The following is a 22,717-nucleotide window of genomic DNA, read 5'->3' as shown; positions in this document are numbered from 1 at the left end:
CAGCATATCTTTTGCCACCCCTGGCTGGCTATCTAAAATTGACACAACTGGCTGATCACTCAGCTGGGGCAAGGTGGTGTAATCACCCCTTGCTTAGATATAGTATGCCTATATCTAAACCTATCTGGACACATATAAACCTGTGAGCCACTCCTATGGCAGGCCTTAACAATCCTGAAGGCAGAGTGCGTGGTTTAATGTGAGATGGTGCTCTAGCATGAGCTGAGCCTGTCTGCAGCTGTCGGGACCAATTCCCTTAGCTGTTCCGGGATAATGCCAAACCATATACTCTTAAGCGCATTATAATCCTCGCGGTTATATAGCAACTTTGGTTTGGCTTTATCAAAACATGTCGTGTAAGGTGTCATACGAATTGGAATACTACCCCCTCGCCAGTTCTGGCGACGGGGGTAGCATTCCACCCTTCTAGAGGGAGAAGACATGTTACTTTGCTGAAACGCGGTTGATTTAAAATGAGCCTCAGATCCACAAAATGGATGCCCCTGCCACAGACACGGGTCTGACCTCCTGCTGCTGACCGAAACCCGGCAGAGGAGGCCTGGACAAAGAGTTTCCTGTCACAGGGCGGTGTCAAACCACCCCAGACAGGAGATAGTGGATTGGAGTAGGGAGGTTTCAATGAAACCAGACACTGCCTGGGGAGCACAAGGCTGCCCCTTGCAGGATCCGGCCAAACCGGTTCTGGGGCCTCCCAGCCCCTGTCCCAGCGTGGCCAGGATCAAAGGAGAGGGGTGTAACCACCCCCTTCCTGGGTCCCACCCATAGGAGGGGACCTAGCAGGATGTCCAACCCCCTAGATTCGAATAAGAGGGGGAGCAGTCCCAACGGACCTCAGATCATCCTGAAGAAACATAAGAAACGAAATCTGGACCCTTCGACTTTCTACACGACGTGAGAAGACTGAAGAATCTCCCTTGTGGTCAAGGAGTGACCACCCTGTGCAAACAGGCACCATCCAGCCCTCGACCCTTGCTTTGTTGCAGTTCCCGCCGGAACTCGAGCGACAGAGATCGACGAGATCAAGCTTGCCTGCCTTCTACCTGCCCGATCCACAGTCCCTGCAGAGCTGAGACCCGTGGAGGCGACCGGAAGCGTGGGGCACGCCATCTTGAAAAGGCCACGAGACGCTGACCGTGCGGCCCACGAGTGACCCTCGAAGCTGTACACCGGGGTTTGAGAAGCCCCAGCCCCGAGCTCCACTTGCACCAAAGCTCACCCCTCCACACTCGCTGAGTGCTGCGTGGGGCCCTTCTGCTTGTGTGCGCTCGACGCGTTGGCCCGGTCACTTGCCAGCTGGCTTGTGGCCCCTGTGCCGACGAACTTTGAAATCCGACTTGCTTTTCTGGTTGCTCCAGATCTGCACCAGCTCCTGTGAAAAGGAGCACCCACTCTGACCCTCCTGGTTCGAGTGATAAGCAATCTCCCGGTTCCGCGTGGATTGCTTTTGCCAAGTGCTGTTTGCTACAATCTTCAAGCCGACGGTGCTGACGGCGAGAGCCTACGTGGGACAGATCGTGACCTGCTCCTGGACGTCGCAGATGCCCCAGAGCCCACGTGACAGCGGAGAGAAGCCTATCGACAACCGCCTGATTGCGCCCGACATTGCCTGGTTCCGTCCTGGTTCCACCCTGGTCACTGCTGAGTGACCCAGACTCTGTCCCCTCTGCTTTCAGGTACTTTTCTACATCGATCCACCCTTGGATCGCACCGGACACTTCTGCTTCACAGCGCCTGCAGCTGCAACAGCTCCAAGCACCCAGAACCTGCGTGACAGAACCCGACGCCACTTCGACCCTGTGCACCCACGGCCTGTGGGTGAGGTAACTTTGCAACGCCGGTGTCTTTACACTGGTACACACCTCTAGGGTCTGTGTCTAAAGTTTTGTGTTCCTAGGTTCAGCGGAAGTATCTTTTTATTCACTTTAACTGACTTTTACGCACCATTGACAGTGCATTGGTGCGCGCCGCACTTTCCGTGCTGCACCCGTCTCCTGTGGGCTACTCCCGACTTCTTCATTGCTTGTCCTGACTGCTCCCAGCGAATCTCTAGGCCCTAGGCCTAACCATTGTTCGTAAAGTGTTACTTATACCACTTTTTTGATATATGGTCTGAGTGGCCACCCGCCCTCATCCATAAACGTGCAACTTTATATGTGTAACAGTGCTTTTGATTTAACGCTTGTGCCCCTTTCCTCATAAAGAGTACTGGGGAGTAATTTAGAAATAAATACATATATTTTTATAATATATACTTGTGTGGTGTCCTTTCATTTGATTACAGGATTGTATGTGGTAAAACAAGCTCGCTTAACACGACCTCTTAAGTTAAGCCTTTAAGGCTGCTTAGTCCATGCTACCACTAGGATAGCTTGTCTACAAGGTTGACTTACAACCTGACATCTTTGGGGTTTGTTTGGACTGATACCAAGTGGTTCCAGAATTGGAAACACTACATATCAGGCCAACTTCTCACAGAGACCAAAAGCAAAAAACAAAAGGCAAGTTACAAAAGACAAGATGGGAGAGTAAGAAAAGATTAGCAACAAAAGATTAGCAGTACAGCCAAGCAATCACCAGGGGCGGCGAACCCTCGGCAGCAGCGGGAGAGATACACGAGACACGGGCACCCAGGAGGAGCCGTGCGGCGTGGGGAGCGACCCGAGGTCAGGTCCGGGTAAGGACCGGGGAGAAACCTTCGTTCCATGGGCACTCAGAAATTGGTGGTCAACAGATTTAAGCTTACAAAACGGGGGGAAGAAGTTTAGTGACCTCAACAGCAAAATAATGGAATCCATCCCTCCTTACACCAGGGACATAACACATGTGCTTGTGTTTAGGAAGGCTTTAAAACATTTTTCTAATTAGAGATCAAGACAGGGCTTCTGTTTACCTCACTCTGAGTTAGCGCCTTGACACGTACAGGTATAAGTCACATTAACATTAAACCCCCAGCATCTCTTAAGAGCTGTGGAAGACATTGCATTGCTTGTAGTCCTACTAACCCCTCAGCATCTCAGTAAGAACTGTAATCCCATTAAACTTCCAGCATCTCCTTAAAACATGGGAAAGGAAATGATCTCTCTCACAAATAAAGTGGGCTAGAGCCCAGCAGCTCACCCACCTGCCCGACTGGGTTCCTGTGACAGAAGGGTCTCCGGACCATGACCTATCTGAACAAGGAAAGGATGTTGTTAGAAAGAGCAGCACAAAAATTCACTGCAGCACAACAAAGAAGGGAAGATGCAAATATAATCAGAGAGAGAAGATGAAGTGAGAAAAAGACAGCAGAGGGAAACAAGTTAGAGAGATAAAGAGGTTCAGAAGAGTGGAAAATGGAGAAAGACATGGAGAGGTGGATACACCGGAGGAAGAAAGAGAAAAACAACGTTAGACGGAGAGCAACAAGAGACAGGAGAAGCAACTGAGAGAAAGTTTTAAAATGTGTCAGCAGGGCCTGAAAGAATGTATGAAAATATGACAGGTTCACGCCTTCTGCACACATCTCCTCAGTCATCCTTCTCCTGCACACATCATGGGCTGTCACAACTGTCCTCTGACATCCCTGCCCATCTGTCCTGCACACACACTCACGTGGCTTTCATACCAATGTCCTGTCCCTACAACCCGCAGATGACATACCATGTAGGATCAGACAATGGGGCAGCGAAGGTGGCATAGACCCCGGAGCAACCAAGGACAATGGACCTTCCATCCAGTGGATTCATGGAGAAATACAGCTATAATGTGGATGCGTTGGGCCTCTAACACCCCTCTGCCCTGATCCTTGGATCATCTAGCATGTAGACAGGAGAGGTTCCTACTAAAGAGGATCCACTGATGTGTGTACGGGAGAGATACCATACTGAAGAGGATCCGCTGACGTGTGGACAGGAGAGGTTCCGTACTGAAGAGGATCCACTGATGTGTGGACAGGAGAGGTTCCGTACTGAAGAGGATCCGCTGACGTGTGTACGGGAGAGATACCATACTGAAGTGGATCCACTGACGTGTGGACAGGAGAGGTTCCATACTGAGGAGGATCTGCTGACGTGTGGACGGGAGAGGGTACATACAGAAGAGGATCCGCTGATGTGTGGACAGGAGAGGTTCCTACTGAAGAGGATCCACGTACGTGTGGACAGGAGAGGTTCCTGCTGAAGAGGATCTGCTAGTGTGTGGACAGAAGCTGACATGTGCACAAGAGAGGTGCCATACTAAAGAGCAACCGCTGACGTGTGGACAGGAGAGGTTCCTACTGAAGTGGATCCGCTGACGTGTGGACAGGAGAGGTTCCTGCTGAAGAGGATCCGCTGACGTGTGGAGAGGAGAGTTTCCTACTGAAGATGATCCACTGACGTGTGGGCAGGAGAGAATACATACTGAAGAAGACCTGCTAGCGTGTGGACAGGAGAGGTCCCATGCTGAAAAGGATCCGCTGACGTGTAGACAGGAGAGGTTCCTACTGAAGAGGATCCACTGACGTGTGGACAGGAGAGGTTCCTGCTGAAGAGGATCCGCTGACGTGTGGAGAGGAGAGTTTCCTACTGAAGATGATCCACTGACGTGTGGGCAGGAGAGAATACATACTGAAGAAGACCTGCTAGCGTGTGGACAGGAGAGGTCCCATGCTGAAAAGGATCCGCTGACGTGTAGACAGGAGAGGTTCCTACTGAAGAGGATCCACTGACATGTGGACAGGAGAGGTTCCTCCTGAAGAGGATCCGCGGAGGTGTGGACAGGAGAGGTTCCTACTGAAGTGGATCCACTGACGTGTGGACAGGAGAGGTTCCATACTGAGGAGGATCTGCTGACGTGTGGACAGGAGAGGGTACATACAGAAGAGGATCCGCTGACGTGTGGACAGGAGAGGTTCCATACTGAGAGGATCCACGTACGTGTGGACAGGAGAGGTTCCTGCTGAAGAGGATCTGCTAGTGTGTTGACAGAAGCTGGCATGTGCACAGGAGAGGTGCCATACTAAAGAGCAACCGCTGACGTGTGGACAGGAGAGGTTCCTACTAAAGAGGATCCACTGACGTGTGGACAGGAGAGGTTCCTACTGAAGATGATCCACTGATGTGTGGGCAGGAGAGAGTACATACTGAAGTAGACATGCTAGCGTGTGGACAGGAGAGGTCCCATGCTGAAAAGGATCCGCTGACGTGTAGACAGGAGAGGTTCTTACTGAAGAGGATCCGCTGACGTGTGCACAGGAGAGGTTACACACCCTTGTGTTAGATTGTAAGCTTGTAACAGTAGACATCACTCAGAACGGGCTTGTCTCTTAAATGAGGAACATGGAAAAGACAAATTAAATTTAAATTACATTTCTAGATTTATATATCGTGGCTTATCCTCTGTGAGGGTATACAGGCGCTGTCCCTGGGCTCAGGGAGATTCATTGATTTGCCTAGAATGACAGCTTGTTGAGCTGACGGCGGGACTCAAACTCGAATCCCCAGCTCCCAACTCATAGCTCTGTCCCCAGCGCCACATCCTCTCAAGCTGCTTCCGGGTGAGTTTCGCCAAGTCTTGAAGAAGTTCAGGTGAGTAACTGAAGCCTAGAGTAAGTCATCAGAAAGTAGTCCTTGTGTAGCATCGTGTCCGAGAACCCACAGCTTCCTGGCCATAGTACAGTCTGCCTGGAACTTGGTAAGGCCTCAGGACGGAATATAAGAAATTAGGACATGAGCAGGTGGAGATCGAAACTCTTGTGTAGGACCACAGTGAAAGAGGAAAAACCACAGAGGCAAGGCAGGATCAGCCTTGGGCAAGGAAACCGTAACAAGGGTGGGAGCGGAGCTGCATAGGCACTGCTCAAGGCACAGCTGTGATGCACTACATCTGGGAGCGCAACCCTTGCTATATCCTTTGTACAGCGATGCAGCATCAAAACACTGCTCTTTGAGGGACACATGGTGGAGCAAACCCCTTGGAATCCATGTGCAGTGCAAAAGCCCCAGTCTCTTGCTGTCCTCCAAGCTTGCTGCTCCCTATTCAGGGGAAGACTTGTAACCAACAGCCTCTTCCTCGGGCATTGTCATCATTCCATTTTAGCAACTACAGAGAAGCAGCCGACCATAATAATTAAAGAACTGAACCAACCTTCATCTATGAGACTGTTATCTCAGCAACATTAATTACAAAGATGGAAACTTGGTGTCATGCCATTAACTTTTGGCTCAGAAATGGTATATTTACCCAAAAAGATCCAGACCAATCCAAACCAACTCAATCATTATCACATCATAATAGGCCTCCCTGGATTGGCAAAGTAATTGAAAGCTGCATCTAAACAACGCAGCTCCTTCATAGTGAAAAGCAATCTACTGGCTCCTACTTGACTGGATCCTGAAGGTTCTGGAGAACATCCACTGCATACGAGAGCAACGGTTGTCTCCCCGATCTTCTTGACCATCGAACTGCACTCGATGCCGCTGATCTTAGAAGGCTGCTACCCTTCCTGGAAACTCACAACGGACTCGAGCAATCTTCTGGGTGAGACTTCAATCCTAACCAAACACAATGAACTGATGGAAATAGGAGACATCTTCTCAGTCCTGATCTGTCCACATGTCAGGTACCTCCTGCTCCATGTTTGCCCACAAGTTGTTCAACCTGTACATGGATCCTGACAGTTCACTTCTTTGAAGAAGACAGTCACATTTGTTTAAAACTTGCAGTCATCAACGCTGTTTATATTTTGAAACAACCCAGAACAAAGCTACGTTTATTGTTCTATCCAGACAGCCCGAACTAAAGCTGAACACAGAACAGCTCAAAGAACTCAATCACGAAATATCTCCCCCAAAGTGAAGTCTTTCGAGTCTTGCCTAGACCAAGATACACATGCACAGGCTTTGTATCTACCACTCTAGACAGATGGCCCGGCGATACCGCAACTCTAAATGAGGTAGACCCATCTTTTCCTTTGCCATCATTTGCGTTGTCATCTCTTCCTTGGTCATCTCTTCCTTTGCCATCTCTTCCTTTGCCATCTCTTCCTTTGTCATCTCTTCCTTTGCCATCTCTTTCTTTGCCATCTCTTCCTTTGTCATCTCTTCCTTTGCCATCTCTTCCTTTGCCATCTCTTCCTTTGCCATCTCTTTCTTTACCATCTCTTCCTTCGCCATCTCTTCCTTCGCCATCTCTTCCTTGCCATCTCTTCCTTTGCCATCTCTTCCTTTGCCATCTCTTCCTTCGCCATCTCTTCCTTTGTCATCTCTTCCTTTGTCATCTCTTCCTTTGTCATCTCTTCCTTTGCCATCTCTTCCTTTGCCATCTCTTCCTTCGCCATCTCTTCCTTTGTCCTCTCTTCCTTTGCCATCTCTTCCTTTGCCATCTCTTCCTTTGCCATCTCTTCCTTTGCCATCTCTTCCTTTGTCATCTCTTCCTTTGTCATCTCTTTCTTTGCCATCTCTTCCTTTGCCATCTCTTCCTTTGTCATCTCTTCCTTTGTCATCTCTTCCTTTGCCATCTCTTCCTTTGCCATCTCTTCCTTTGTCATCTCTTCCTTTGTCATCTCTTCCTTTGCCATCTCTTCCTTTGCCATCTCTTCCTTTGTCATCTCTTCCTTTGTCATCTCTTCCTTTGCCATCTCTTCCTTTGTCATCTCTTCCTTTGTCATCTCTTCCTTTGCCATCTCTTCCTTTGCCATCTCTTCCTTTGCCATCTCTTCCTGTACCCTGCTCTCACTGCCTTGTGAACACAAGCTTGACTGTAGTACACAAACTCTTCATTCCTTTCAAATTTACATCCACTTAACGTCGTTCATGAATACAAGTCCTTGCACGCTTCTCCTACACAACATTTCCTCCATGAATTCTGCACCCACACTATCATAGTGCTCAATGTACATCTACTGTCACCACATCTGTCCTGTACACATTTGCTCTCCGTGCCTGTTATGTGCACATCTACTCTCCACTCCATAACTCTCCTATACATGACATAATCCGTTCACAGTAGACATAATTCATCATCCACAGCAGAGATAATCTGCCCACAGTAGAGCTAATCCATCCATCCACAGTAGAGATATTCCATCCATCCTCAGTAGAGATAATCCATCCATCCACAGTAGAGATAATCCGTCCATCCACAGTAGAGATAATCCATCCATCCACAGTAGAGATAATCCATCCATCCACAGTAAAGATAATCCGTCCATCCTCAGTAGAGATAATCCATCCATCCACAGCAGAGATAATCCGTCCACAGTAGAGCTAATCCATCCATCCACAGTAGAGATAATCCATCCATCCTCAGCAGAGATAATCCGTTCACAGTAGAGCTAATCCATCCATCCACAGTAGAGATAATCCATCCATCCTCAGCAGAGATAATCCGTTCACAGTAGAGATAATCCGTCCATCCACAGTAGAGATAATCCATTCATCCACAGTAGATAATCCATCCATCCACAGTAGAGATAATCCATCCACAGTAGAGATAATCCATTCATCCACAGTATATAATCCATCCATCCACAGTAGATATAATCCATCCACAGTAGAGATAATCCATCCATCCACAGTAGAGATAATCCATCCATCCTCAGTAGAGATAATCCATCCATACACAGTAGAGATAATCCATCCATCCGTATTAGAGATAATCCATCCATCCACAGCAGAGATAATCCATCCACAGTAGAGATAATCCATCCATCCACAGTAGAGATAATCCATCCATCCTCAGCAGAGATAATCCGTCCACAGTAGAGATAATCCATCCATACACAGTAGAGATAATCCATCCATCCTCAGCAGAGATAATCTGTCCACATTAGAGATAATCCATCCATCCACAGTAGAGATAATCCATTCATTCAAAGTAGATAATCCATCCATCCACAGTAGAGATAATCCATCCATCCGCAGTAGATATAATCCATCCACAGTAGAGATAATCCATCCATCCAAAGTAGAGATAATATATCCATCCTCAATAGAGATAATCCATCCATCCACAGTAGAGATAATCCATCCATTCTCAGTAGAGATAATCCATCCATCCACAGCAGAGATAATCCGTCCACAGTAGAGCTAATCCATCCATCCACAGTAGAGATAATCCATCCATTCACAGTAGAGCTAATCCATCCATCCTCAGTAGAGATAATCCATCCATCCTCAGTAGAGATAATCCATCCATCCACAGTAGAGATAATCCATCCATCCACAGCAGAGATAATCCGTCCACAGTAGAGCTAATCCACCCATCCACAGTAGAGGTAATCCATCCATCCACAGTAGAGATAATCCGTCCACAGTAGAGATAATCCATCCATCCACAGTAGGGATAATCCATCCATAGAAGAGATAATCCATCCATCCACAGTAGAGATACTCCATCCATACACAGTAGAGATAATACACCCACCATAGAGATAATCCATACACAGTAGAGATAATCCATCCATCCACAGTAGAGATAATCCGTCCACAGTAGAGGTAATCCGTCCATCCACAGTAGAGATAATCCATTCATCCACAGTAGACAATCCATCATCCACAGTAGAGATTATCCATCCACAGTAGAGATAATCCATTCATCCACAGTAGATAATCCATCCATCCACAGTAGAGATAATCCATCCATCCACAGTAGAGATAATCCATCCATCCTCAGTAGAGATAATCCATCCATCCACAGTAGAGATAATCCATCCATCCTCTGTAGAGATAATCCATCCATCCACAGCAGAGATAATCCGTCCACAGTAGAGATAATCCATCCATCCACAGTAGAGATAATCCATCCATCCTCAGCAGAGATAATCCATCCACAGTAGAGATAATCCATCCATCCACAGTAGAGATAATCCATTAATCCACAGTAGATAATCCATCCATCCACAGTAGAGATAATCCATCCACAGTAGAGATAATCCATCCATCCACAGTAGAGATAATCCATCCATCCTCAGTAGAGATAATCTGCTGCGGGACGGGCTGACTTTCTGCCTGTCCGACTTCTGGCGAAATCCCTCATTGACCCAGCAGACTCTGCCTACTTCTCGCGGCCCCCGCTTCGCGGGTGCCGCTCAAGCTACCGAATTATCACAGGACTACTAACAACAGCGAGAGGAGCCTGCAGTGACGCCCAACCTCTGCGGGACTGCGAGGCCCAGCGGGCGTTGCGTCTGGAGACTCGCCACAGCTGGTCCTCTTCCCGCCCCCCTCCTGCTCGGATAAATCTGCGGAGAGCTTGGGTGCTGTGTGTGCTGCGGGACGGGCTGACTTTCTGCCTGTCCGACTTCTGGCGAAATCCCTCATTGACCTAGCAGACTCTGCCTACTTCTCGCGGCCCCCGCTTCGCGGGTGCTGCTTGAGCTACCGAATTATCATAGGACTACCAACAACAGCGAGAGGAGCCTGCAGCGACACCCAACCCCTGCGGGACTGCGAGGACCAGCGGGCGTTGCGTCTGGAGACTCGCCACAGCTGGTCCTCTTCCCGCCCTCCTCCCGCTCGGATAAATCTCCGGAGGGCTTGGGTGCTGTGTGTGCTGCGGGACGGGCTAACTTTCTGCCTGTCCGACTTCTGGCGAAATCCCTCATTGACCCAGCAGACTCTGCCTACTTCTCGCGGCCCCCGCTTCGCGGGAGCCGCTCGAGCTACCGAATTATCACAGGACTACCAACAACAGCGAGAGGAGCCTGCAGCGACGTCCAACCCCTGCGGGACTGCGAGGACCAGCGGGCGTTGCGTCTGGAGACTCGCCACAGCTGGTCCTCTTCCCGCCCACCTCCCGTTTTAAACAGACTGCGCCGGACGCGCTAGCGTGACGCTCACGGGGCAAAGCGCGGAGCAAAGCCCGGGCAAAGGGTGGGCCGTTTGAGGCCGTTCGAGGACCGGAGAGACCGGGCCCGGGCAACTCCCCCTGGCCGGCCCAGTACTATCACCTCACTTTTCAACGGACTTGGCCCACCGGGATCCAACGATGACCACCAGGGAAACGAGAAGTAAAACCGCATTGGCCGGAGTTGGAGTTCCCAAAGGTATTATTGATAATTATTTTGTTAAAGCTGGCTCATTGCTGATAGATGAAATCTCCGTGCTAGAACGACGCATCTCTCAAGAGATTGACTGGGTGAGGAGATCATCAATGGGGCCAATGGCTCTGGCTAAGACACCGGAAGAAAGGCCAGAACCTCATGGTAACATCCAGAATGGTCCTGAGAGAACCCACTCTGCCTCCAACATAGATCTAACCATGGTGAGCTCTAAGGACCTAGAGGACATGAGCCTCATGACCTTACCGATGACTCGCATATCATCTGTGCCACCCCCAGCCTCTAGTAAGGACCTGGCTACCCCCTGCATTACTGAGAATACCCCAGAATTACAGAGAGGGGCAAGGGAGGGAGCCATTCAAAAAAAGAAGAAAGGAGGGCAAACCAAAGGAGGCAGTAAGTTAAAAACATCAGAGCCCAAACTTGTGGGTGACGCTGGTACCCTTGGTGGTAACACTCCGGGACAACCACCCATGAATACCAGGAAAACTAGAAAAACTGCCTCTCGACCTACAGACCCACTCCTCCACCAAGCTGATATCTCCATAGACTCCACAAATGAGGATATTACTCTTGCAGATATAGGCACAATTATCAGGTCACTCTTAAGCCCCTTGGAAGCCCGACTGATAAAGATCGAAGCAAGGCTGGTCAATATCGAGAAATCAACAGTCCAGCTGGCAGATAGTCTTAAGTCAGAAACCAAGGGCACCAAAATAGGGTCAGATAGCATGCTTAAAAAGAGTATAGATCATACAATCCTGATGAAGAAAACTGGTCCTCCCACCTTGCAAAATATAAAAACCATACCCAACCAAAACAAGACGATGCAAGCCCCTGCTAGTGTAAACAAAACTATACCATCCATATCAACTCAATCCCCCATACAAAGTCAGACACCAACCCCTACGACTCCAAACACAACAAGCAAACCCACACATAAGTCCGATCCCCCAGACAGAGTTAAGAGTGCTACGAGGCCCCTGGACAACATCCAGACCAATACTCGAAAACCTAAACCCGTAAACTTACCTCCGGAGGCGTCCTCCTACACAGTGATTTTGGCAGGAGTGCCTGAACTATCTCCCAACTCCATTGAGATGACAACCTCGCTTGAAAACAAAGTCATTAACTGGCTGTCCATATACAGACCCCTCCCGCAAGGAAAAACTAGCGATGTACTCCTGGTGAGACGCGTCGCCTGGGTGGGTAACCTGAGAAAGACAATCAATCAATCAATCAGGAGTTTGTTAAAGCGCGACTACTCACCCGTAAGGGTCTCAAGGCGCTAGGGGTGGGGGGTGGGGGGGGTGCAGGTTCCATTCCATCAAGGAGGGGGTCTGTCGAAGAGCCAGGTTTTGAGGTTTCTTGCGAAGATGGGGAGCGATGTTGTCTGTCTGAGGTGGAGCGGAAGGGAGTTCCATGCTTTGGCCGCGAGGAAGGAGAAGGAGCGGCCTCCCGATCTGGTCTTTCTGGTGCGGGGGACCACGGCGTAGGAAAGCTGGGCTGATAGTAGGGTCCTTTGGGGTGCGTGGAATTTGAGTCGGCTGTTCAGGTATGCTGGTCCGGTGCCGTGGAGGGCCTTGTGTGCGTGGGTGAGCATCTTAAAGGTGATTCTCGCCTCGACGAGGAGCCAGTGGAGTGTGAGCAGGTGCTGGGATATGTGGCAGTGTTTTGGCAGGTTGAGGACCAGTCTTGCGGCGGCGTTCTGCATGTTCTGTAGCTTGCGGATGAGGTTTTTGTTTATTCCGGCGTAGAGTGCGTTGCCGTAGTCGAGTCTGCTGGTGACCAGGGCGTGAGTGACTGTCTTTCGGTGTTCGAGGGGGATCCATTTGAAGGTCTTACGAAGGAGGCGGAGGGTGTGGAAGCAGGAAGATGAGACAGAGTTGATCTGGCGGTCCATTTTGAGCTCGGAGTCCAGGATGATTCCCAGGTTGCGTGCGTGGTCTGTGGGGGTTGGCGGGTTTCCGAGGGCGGTGGGCCACCAGGTGTCGCTCCAGGCGTCGGGGTTTGGGCCCATGATGAGTACTTCTGTTTTGTTGGTGTTTAGTTAAAGGCAGCTGTTTTTCATCCATTTGGCAACGGCTTCCATGCCTTCTCGAAAGTTGCATCTGGCGGTGTTGGGCTCGTTGGATAGGGAGAGGATGAGCTGGGTGTCGTCTGCATATGACATGATGTTGAGTTCGTAGGTTCTGACGATGGGGGCAAGTGGAGCCATGTAGACGTTGAAGAGCGTCGGGCTGAGGGAGGAGCCCTGGGGGACTCCGCAGGTGATCGGTGTGGGGTCCGAGAGGAAAGGGGGGAGTCTGACCCGCTGCGTCCTGCCGGAGAGGAAGGAGCAGATCCAGTCGAGGGCCTTGTCCTGGATTCCTGCATCGTAGAGTCTGCGTATTAGGGTGCGGTGGGAGACTGTGTCGAACGCCGCTGATAGGTCGAGGAGGATGAGGGCTACTGTTTCTCCTTTGTCCAGTAAGGTGCGGATGTCGTCTGTTGCGGCGAGGAGGGCGGTTTCCGTACTGTGGTTTTTTCTGAAGCCTGATTGGGAGGAGTCGAGGATGTTGTGTTCTTCAATGAATGTGGCAAGTTGGCTGTTGATGGCTTTCTCGATGACTTTCGCTGGGAACGGGAGCAGGGAGATGGGTCTGTAGTTTTTGAGGTCGGTGGGGTCCGCTGAGGGTTTCTTTAGGAGGGGGTTGACCTCGGCGTGTTTCCAGTCGTCGGGGAACGAGGCGGTCGCCAGGGAGCGGTTGATGGTTTGGCGGAGCATGGGTGCGATGGTGTGGCGGCTCTGTTGAAGATGCGGTGGGGGCAGGGGTCCGTGGGGGCCCCTGAGTGGATTGACTTCATTGTCTTAAGTGTGTCTTCGGTGGTGAGGGCTGTCCAGTCATCAATCGCTGGTTTCCGGGTGTCGGGGTGGTTGGTGAGGGTTCAGTGTGTTGGTTGTCTTTGTCGAAGTTGTCGTAGATGCTCTTGATTTTGTGGTGGAAAAAGATGCTGAGTTTGTCGCAGAGGTCTTGTGAGGGAGGGATGTCGGTAGACTCGCTGGTGGGTTGGGCGAACTCCTTGATGATGCTGAAGAGTTCCTTGCTCTTGTGTGCGTGGGTGGAGATTCTGTCTTCAATCGCTTTTTTCCTCGTTTCTCTGATGAGTTGATGGTGGGCGTTTGAGGCGGCTCTGAAGGGGTGATTGCATCGTGGTCAGCTTTAGGGATCCAAGGACACCCTCGTACATTTGTAGCTGGGCCCCGGACGACCAAGGGAACTTAATCCAGGCTCTACCCCTCTCGTTCTTCTACCCATCAAGTATCTATCTATCTGAAGATCCTAGATGGGGGTACCATCAGGAGTTATTGGAAGAGTGGGAAAGCAACAGTGTAGGGAGAAGGGAGCCTCATTACCATAGGAACACGCTCCCTGAATACCCACCATTACATGAAGAGGGGGAGGGGTGGGAGTACAGCACCAGAAGGAGAGGGGGATGGGGTGGCAGACCGAGAGGAGTCCCTGGCCCACATAGATTGCATCACCCAGCCTACCTTCCAATTTCAAATAGGTATAGCACCCTGGAAATGGTTGATTGACTGGTTGATCCGAACATAAGGGCGGTGGACCACCCTGCTATAGCAAATTATGATGAGGATAGACCTACCACCGGAGATCAACTCCGGTCACAAATACAATTAAAAACCACTCCCGACACTCTAAACCATTTCCAAGACCACCCTAGTCGTATAGTTGACATAGGGGACAATACTACCAACTCAGAGGTTGAACAAGGAGAATTGCCACAAACTTTAATGGCAAATCCTACTCTCGCCCCCACAGAGAACATCCTGTTTAACACCGAGCTATCACCTCCAAGGCCCGCTGCGCTCAACATAATTTCATGGAACGTAGCGGGTATTGGCAATAAAATCGAATGTCCCGATTGGCTGTCATTCATCAGCTCAAAAGGAATCTGCCTTTTCCAGGAAACCTGGGCAAGAGAGGAGTTCACGTGCCCAGGTTTCGAAGTTTTTTCAAAAAAAGCTAAATGGGGGGGCAAGGGACGTCCGTCAGGAGGGTTGGCAACATTGATTGCCTCCCACCTGGGTTGCAAGGCTAGGTGTTTAGTCAAGGATTCTGAGGACATTTTACCCGTCCTCCTAGAATGGCCAAATCTGGTTAAGTTGTTGGTCATAAATGTTTACTCGAGACCCGTGCCTATATCAGGGGAATCGAAAACGATCGAGGATCTCTCAGCCTTCCTGAGCGATGTCCCAAGGGATCTCCCGCATTTGGTAGCAGGAGACCTCAATTCCCACTACGAGCCACTCCCTGGCTTGCTTGATGGACCTTCCCTAGAGGAGGATGCTAGTTGCCTGATACCAGACATGGTGGCTCCCCCACCAAGAGCCTGGACACCCCTTGCATTACAAATTACAGCATTGACCCTCAATTATGGTTTAGGAGCATGCAATGGGCGTACAAAATCAGACAACCCCTGTAAATGTACTTTCAACAAACCAGGCAGTGAATCCAGACTAGATTATATTCTAGTCCAAATATCAAACTGGACTCGAATAATTGATTTTAGGGTACTGAGTAGAGAGGATAGTGACCACAACGCCCTCATACTTGAATATGCCATTCCAGGTATAGAGGAAACGGGTTCGGATAACGGAAATGCAACCACTGGGCTACTCCTAGAGAACAATAGGAGGAGAGTGAGGTGTGGGAAGCTGGCAACAAATGACGTAAAACTATCTAGGCTCTACGCCAGAATAATTCCAGTACTTGAAAAGGCATTTGGTCTTGCCGATAAACTAGATGACCGAGGGAATCTAGAATCACTGGGACAAACCCATAAAGAACTAATAAACACACTACAGTTAGACCTATTCGCAGAAGCGCCATTAAAAACCAGTGCGTTAAACAAAAAATCCTGGTACAATGCCGCATGCCGGGAATCAAAACGAGAACCTTTATCTGTAATTAAGGCTCACGGATGCCGCGAGATAATACAAGGGAAAAGACGGGCCTACAGGACACTGTTGGCAAATGCCAAGGCCGAATGGGACCAAAAGCATTAGGAAGATCTGTCTGAGGCACTAGCCAATAAAGATTCTCGTAAATTTTGGCGAGTGGTTAACCACGGGTCAGAGGATCTCCCCTCTGCTATTGAACCCAATATTGCCCCTGCCTTATGGCAGGAACATTATCAATCCCTATACTCAATGGAGGGAACGCCCCAGACCAATCCTAACAGCATTGCTATGACTGGTCAGGAGGGTGATCCATTCTTGTTAAAAGAAGTCCGTGCCGCAATTGAGGGGCTGGCAGGAGGTAAAGCACCGGGGTTGGATGGGGTCCCTGGAGACCTTTTCAAACAGGAACCAGAGATATGGGCACCGTATCTATTGCTGATATTTAATGCGGTGCTTGGGGGCATGGAGGTTCCAGATACTTGGCTGGGCGCAGAGGTGGTCCCTATATTCAAAAAGGGATCCCCTCTGCTCCCAGCCAACTATCGCCCCATAAGCCTGATAGATGTCTCACAGAAGCTTTTTGGTAGATTAATACTGAATCGCTTGCAGAATTGGCTGGAGGAAACGGACACTCTCAGCCCATACCAGGCTGGATTCAGGAGGGGTGTTTCCACAATTGACCCAAGTATTTAGATTAAATTTCATATATTGGAGGAGGGCACTTATCGAGGGCGGCACCCTATATACGGTCTTTGTGGACCTGCGTGCCGCCTTCGACTTAGTGCCAAGAGCAAAATTGTGGGAGGTAATGATAGAACTAGGTGTCCCAAAAGACATCCTTGTGATTTTAATGAAACTACACCACAACAACTTCGCAAGGGTCAGATGTGGGAGAAGTGGAAAACTGACTGAAAGATTCCCCGTTCGCAGAGGGGTGAGGCAGGGTTGTGTGCTCGCACCTACCCTGTTCTGCCTCTTTGTGAACAGGGTAATCTCACACCTGACCGGGATTGCCAACACCGACGCCCCAAAACTGACTGGCAGCCGGGTGCCCGCCATTATGTTTGCGGACGACACCCTGCTGCTATCTAAAACCCCGATGGGCATACAGAGGGTGCTCGATGGCTTCCAGGACTTCTGCACAGAAAGGGGCCTCAAAATTAACCCCCAAAAAACTAAATTTATGATTTTAAATCCCAAGTCCCCAAAGCGCCCAAATCCCCTACTCGGTTCTGTGCGTCTGGAAAGGATACACACCATAGAGTATTTGGGGTTAACGCTAAATCAAAACTTGACGTGGGGGGCCCACCAAACAAAAGCCAATATGAGGTTAGCCCAGAAGGCGGGGGGCATCATGAGAATTGCGTCAAAGTCAACTTTCCGCCCTTTGTCCCCCGCTATCCAAATTTATAAAATGCAGGCTCGGGGCGGTGTTATCTAAGGGGGGGAGTTGTGGGGCCACACGTCATCTTCCAACCTACAGGTGACGGAAAATACATTTATAAGACAGCTCACTGCCCTACCACCAAGTACTCCACTCCTGCCCCTGAGACTGGATTTGGCTCTGAGGCCCATCGGAGAGGAACTAGGGCTAAAGCCTATAACATTCTGGCACCGCATTTGGAGCAGCCAGGACCTCACTTCCTATCGATCTGAGCTGCTGGAATTTTAACTCTACCTAACGCTGCCAAGATACCTTGGCTAAATTACATTAAGACAACATGTGAGACCCTCGGATTACCAGAACTGTGGTCACACCCAGAAAGCACAAGTATCAGGATTTCAAGGAAAGCACTCTCCAGAGTATATTATGATAAAATGCTTACCCGAGTCCTGGCCAGTGCTCGAGAGGGTTCTCTGACATATGCCTTTATTGTAAATAAAGACTTATACAATTTCGAAAGCGTTTTGGATGTAATGGCTCCTATTTTAACAAGGAAACTTTTCTTGCAATAGAGGTATGGGACTCTTCCCCTAAAGACTTTCACTAGAGCGTGGGCGGGACAGCCGTCTACCGAGTTATGCCCTGCTTGTGCTCATACTAAAGAGAGTGAAGTTCATGTCATCTTTTTTTGCCCATCCTACCTCAAAATCAGACGATACTGGTTGCTCCCACTATTGAGAAACTTGGGATTCAGAACTTTCCTTCCTGCATTTAGAGTTTTAAAAACAGACTTATCCCCGTCAACGGTGTTTGTCCTGGCCTAATTTTTAACAGCAATGTGGTATGCCAGAACCCGACATGTAAAGATGGCAGGGGACCACTGAAAATCTCTCGTTTTTGATACACTGTCACTCTTGTTTTAACATTTAAAAAAAAAATAATAATAATAATCATTTTAATGATGATTAACTGTTGTATAGCTTTTATGATCAATTGATCGAAATAAAGATTTTAAATTTTAAATTTGATAATCCATCCATCCACAGTAGAGATAATCCATCCACAGTAGAGATAATCCATTCATCCACAGTAGATACTCCATCCATCCACAGTAGAGATACTCCATCCACAGTAGAGATAATCCATCCATCCTCAGTAGAGATAATCCAACCATCCACAGTAGAGATAATCCATCCATCCACAGTAATCCATCCATCCACAGTAGAGATAATACACCAACAGTAGAGATAAGCCATACACAGTAGAGATAATCTATCCACAGTAGAGATCATCCATCCACAGCAGAGAGAATCCATCCATGCACAGTAGAGATAATCCATCCATCCACAGTAGAGATAATCCATCCATCCACAGTAGAGCTAATCCATACATCCACAGTGAAGATAATCCATCCACAGTAGTGATAATCCACCGTAGAGAAAATCCATCCACACACGGTCACACACACACACAGGTGACATACCTTTCTTAGACACTTGGTTAGTCACTCCTGGCTGGCTCAGCAGAGGATCAAAGGGGGGTGGGTGCTGTTTGATGGGTGACACAGTCTGTCTAGATGACGCAGCCTTTCTCGGATGCTGAATCACAGTTATCACGAGGGGGTGGTGCTGCCCAGGTTGCTGGAGTTGTGATCTCAATGGCAGGTGACGATGACAAAAAGTATCACTGGCTGCTGGAATAGAATCTGTAAAATGAACATTGCACATATTTGAGGTAAAATGGCGTCCTCCACTTGTGACACAGAGAAAAGAATACAAACTAGAGCATGTGAGAAGAACAAATGAACAATACTCGGCCTAGCGTCAACCAAACCAGAAGAGTCCAGCAACCCTTTTGTGCCACAAAGGACCACTAAGTGACAAGAAGGAGTGATAAATAACCAAATCACGCAGTGGTTACTGGCCATTGTCTGTGGGGGGCCCTTTTCTTCATCACTGGTGTCTGAGGACCATAAAAGCAGCACTCTAAATGAAGTTACTCCCTTCGTACACTTGAGTCAATCAAGGCTCAGCGAGGGGGAGCAGGCTAATGTTACTGCAGGAAGTGGAAGAGAGGTGAATACACACAATCATCTCAATGTCCAATCAAAACAATGGGCCCTGTTAGACCTGGCGCCATTGGCGTGGGTCTCCCTTCGTACACTTGAGTCAATCAAGGCTCAGCGAGGGGGAGCAGTCTAATGTTACTGCAGGAAGTGGTAGAGAGGTTGGAATTCAGAAGTGAATGCACACAATAATCTCAATGTCCAATCAAAACAATGGGCCCTGTTAGACCTGGCACCATTGGCGTTGGTCTCCCTTCCATTTTTCGCTTTTAACTCCTCTGTGTTTGCTGATGTTAGATGCTCTGGGCACTGTGCCACTGCCATTCAGTGCCACAGCGCAAATGCTCCCTATTGTAAATTGACTGTATATATTGGTGTAATCCTAATTGACCCAAGGAACATGATAGGAAAGTCGAATTTATTATGCCTGAGCTCCAAATATTAAAGTGCATCTTTTAGTGACGATTATTTTTATATTTTGTGATTGAAAATACCACTTTTAGGAAGTAGGTATTTTCTTGCCTAAACCTTCTAGCGTGCTCTGCTGTTATGTGTATTGGCTGTCTGGTTTTGGAAGGTCAGAGCAGGCTGAGCCTGACCTGGATTGAATGGAGAGATCTTCAGTTGGAGTATGGGGAGGTATGACCCTTTGATCTGAGCAGGGCTGTAGCTGGCAAGGTGAATGATGGCTCCACCTCCCACTGTGCGTCTGATGGCAGACCCCCTCTTCCTGAAAGGCAGGATACAGCCTCGTAAATAAAGTGCTCCAGGACGACACCAAACTGGTTCAGTGATTTGTGACTTTTTGGGAACAAAGACTTTTGGGGTATAAAGATCTGTGCTAAAATCCCTACACAGGGTGTTACTTCTGGATGTCAAGACAAACCTCTGTCCGTGTAACTAGAAGGAACGGAACTTCCATCCTTCTTGCTGAAGCAACTACCCAAGGGCCTAAATTGAGCTTGCCTCCTCCTGAAGTCTCAGGGACATTAGACTTCACCCATCAGCCGTCCGGATTCCTATTTGAGGGGGATTCTACTCGCAGGTGAGGCCTCTGTTGAGAATTCCAGAGCTTCTGGTTCTACTGCGGGGAACGCTGGCTGAAAGTCATCGTTATTGCGGGCCACCTCAGCTGAGGAGCTGTTGCCGCTGAGAGCCCGTATTTGCCCGTGTTACCAAAATCATCACTATCGCTATTGTGGGCCGCCGCAGCTGAGGAGCTGTGGACGCTGAGAGCCCGCATTTGCCTGTGTTACCAAAATCATCGATATCGCTATTGTGGGCTGCTGCAGCTGAGGAGCTGTGCCGCTGAGTGCCCGCATTTGCCATCCTACGAGAATTATCACTATCGCTATTGTGGGCCACTGCAGCAGAGCAGCTGTGCCGCTGAGTGCCCGCATTTGCCGTCCTGCGAGAATCATCGCTATCCCTATTGTGGGCCGCTGCAGCTGAGGAACTGTGCAGGTGAGTGCACGCATTTGCCGTCCGCAGAGAATCATTGCAATCGCTATTGTGGGCCACTGCAGCTGAGGAGCTGTGCCGCTGAGTGCCGCACTAGTCACCACTTCAAGGATCTTGTTATCACCTGCGTGTGCTGCTAGGTGCCCGCCTTTAAGCCCCGTCCCAGGATTATCGTGAGTGCATGCCGCGGACCGCTATAGCTGGGAGCTGTGACCGCTGCGAGTCCGCCTGTCATCACCGCGGCTTCCTTGTGAGGCTGCATGCTGTGCCCCCTTAAATCTCAGGTACATTGTGCACCACCGGGTCACGTGGACCCCGGCCTCAAACTTAGTTCGTTCCACACGCTTTTTGAGTGCCTTTATTGCTTTTGAAGTGAATCTGTCATTATGTGCATTGTAGCTCCTTGAGGGCTTTTAAACCTCATATTCTGTTTATATAAAGATAACTATTTTTCTATAACTGCTTGTGGTGTCCGTTTGTAGCGTTCTTCCTGCGTTATTGTGTATGGTCATAAACGGTTCACACACTGCCTCTGAGATAGGCCTGTCTGCTCATGCTACGTTACAACATGGGTCGAGCAGGGGTTATCAAAGGGTGTAGCCCCCTTACTCTGACTTAGGAAGAAGGATCCCTATTTGGACCTCGGCGCCAACCGCTGCCAACTAGAGATCCCCATTTCTAACATTACTGGACAGCGGTGGGATCAGGACTTGCATTTATGATCCACATACAATAACTGGTGTACGCTACTAGTGAGTGTAGGCCTAGAGGCAACCACATACGGTTTGATTTTGTTCTATTGTTGATTGTAATTGCCAGTTATATCTACAATGGGTAGGCCAACGTCCAATGCTTCTGAGGATCTCATCTTTGAGGAAGACAGCTTAGAAACCTACACTGCCAAACAGCTAAAGTCTTTTTGCAAGCGATTCACCACCCCTGTTGTGGGTTTTTCTAGGAAGGAGGATTATCAGAAGGCCCTTAAGGCCTGGTTAGAAGCAAGAGAGTCCGCCTGGAATGAGGGAGAGAATGCTGGAGGGCAGCAGGATGACTAGGTGGATTTAGTGGGAGATAAAGCACTTTGCAGTCCAGGTACTAGTGTGTCCTCAAAGGGCCTGTCTACAGAAGAGATGGAGGACAGGGAGAGAGATAGGAAGTATAGTTTGGAGATGGCCAAATTAGAAGGTCAGAAGTACACTAGAGAGTAAGATGTTGGATATTGAGAATAACAGATTGGCATTTGAACTTGAGAAAATAAAACCTGAGCATCAGAGAGTATTGAGGGAGCTGGAGATCAAGGCTAAGAGTTTAGAGGTCTCCCCCTCTGGTGGCAGCATACCTTTAGTACCTACCAAGAGTAGAATTTACATACCCAAGGATATCATCAAGGATTTCTGTTGGACTTAGCCCTAATGGCAGGTTCACCCCTAAACTTTTTGCTTTTTGAATGTGAATTGGTGGTAGTGATTTTTGGTTTCTGCGCACTTTCACTGTGTCCCAGTGGAAAGAGCGTGCGCACTCTGAGTACGTGGAGTAAGGTTGGCCTGCCCTCCCATAGGAATGCATGGGGAATGTTAGTTCCTGATGTGTGGGGAGTGCAGGCTCGAGTTTGGTATGTGCGGACTCGTGTGATTGAATGCTGCGCTATGATGCGTGCAGCATGTTTGTGTCTAATATGGAAGTGCCACTTCTAGAAGTGTGCCTGTCTGTGCAGTGAATGTGGTGGCGTGTGATTGGCTGGAGCTGGTTGGTGAGCCTGGCTCCAGGAGTCTGGATGGGTCTGCCCGGTGGTGAGTGTGG

The 22,717-nt window shown here is 49.1% G+C and overlaps 1 protein-coding gene across 1 annotated transcript in view; it reads right to left on the bottom strand.

Moving 5' to 3' along the window:
* The window catches only part of AGBL2 (AGBL carboxypeptidase 2), a 986,768-nt gene that overhangs the window by 193,820 nt on the left and 770,231 nt on the right, over nucleotides 1-22,717 (bottom strand). Inside the window, exons 19-20 of the mRNA XM_086959752.1 lie at nucleotides 18,875-19,096; nucleotides 3,143-3,191 (exon numbers count right to left, since the gene is read on the bottom strand). Of these exons, the coding sequence (XP_086815878.1) occupies nucleotides 3,143-3,191; nucleotides 18,875-19,096 (271 nt within the window). The remainder of the gene's footprint in view (nucleotides 1-3,142; nucleotides 3,192-18,874; nucleotides 19,097-22,717) is intronic.

The sequence above is a fragment of the Lissotriton vulgaris genome, chromosome 2_2, assembly GCF_964263255.1.
Source record: "Lissotriton vulgaris chromosome 2_2, aLisVul1.2, whole genome shotgun sequence".
Classification (NCBI taxonomy): domain Eukaryota; kingdom Metazoa; phylum Chordata; class Amphibia; order Caudata; family Salamandridae; genus Lissotriton; species Lissotriton vulgaris.
Note: the sequence above shows the minus strand (reverse complement) of the source record. Positions and strands in the feature narration are given on the sequence as shown.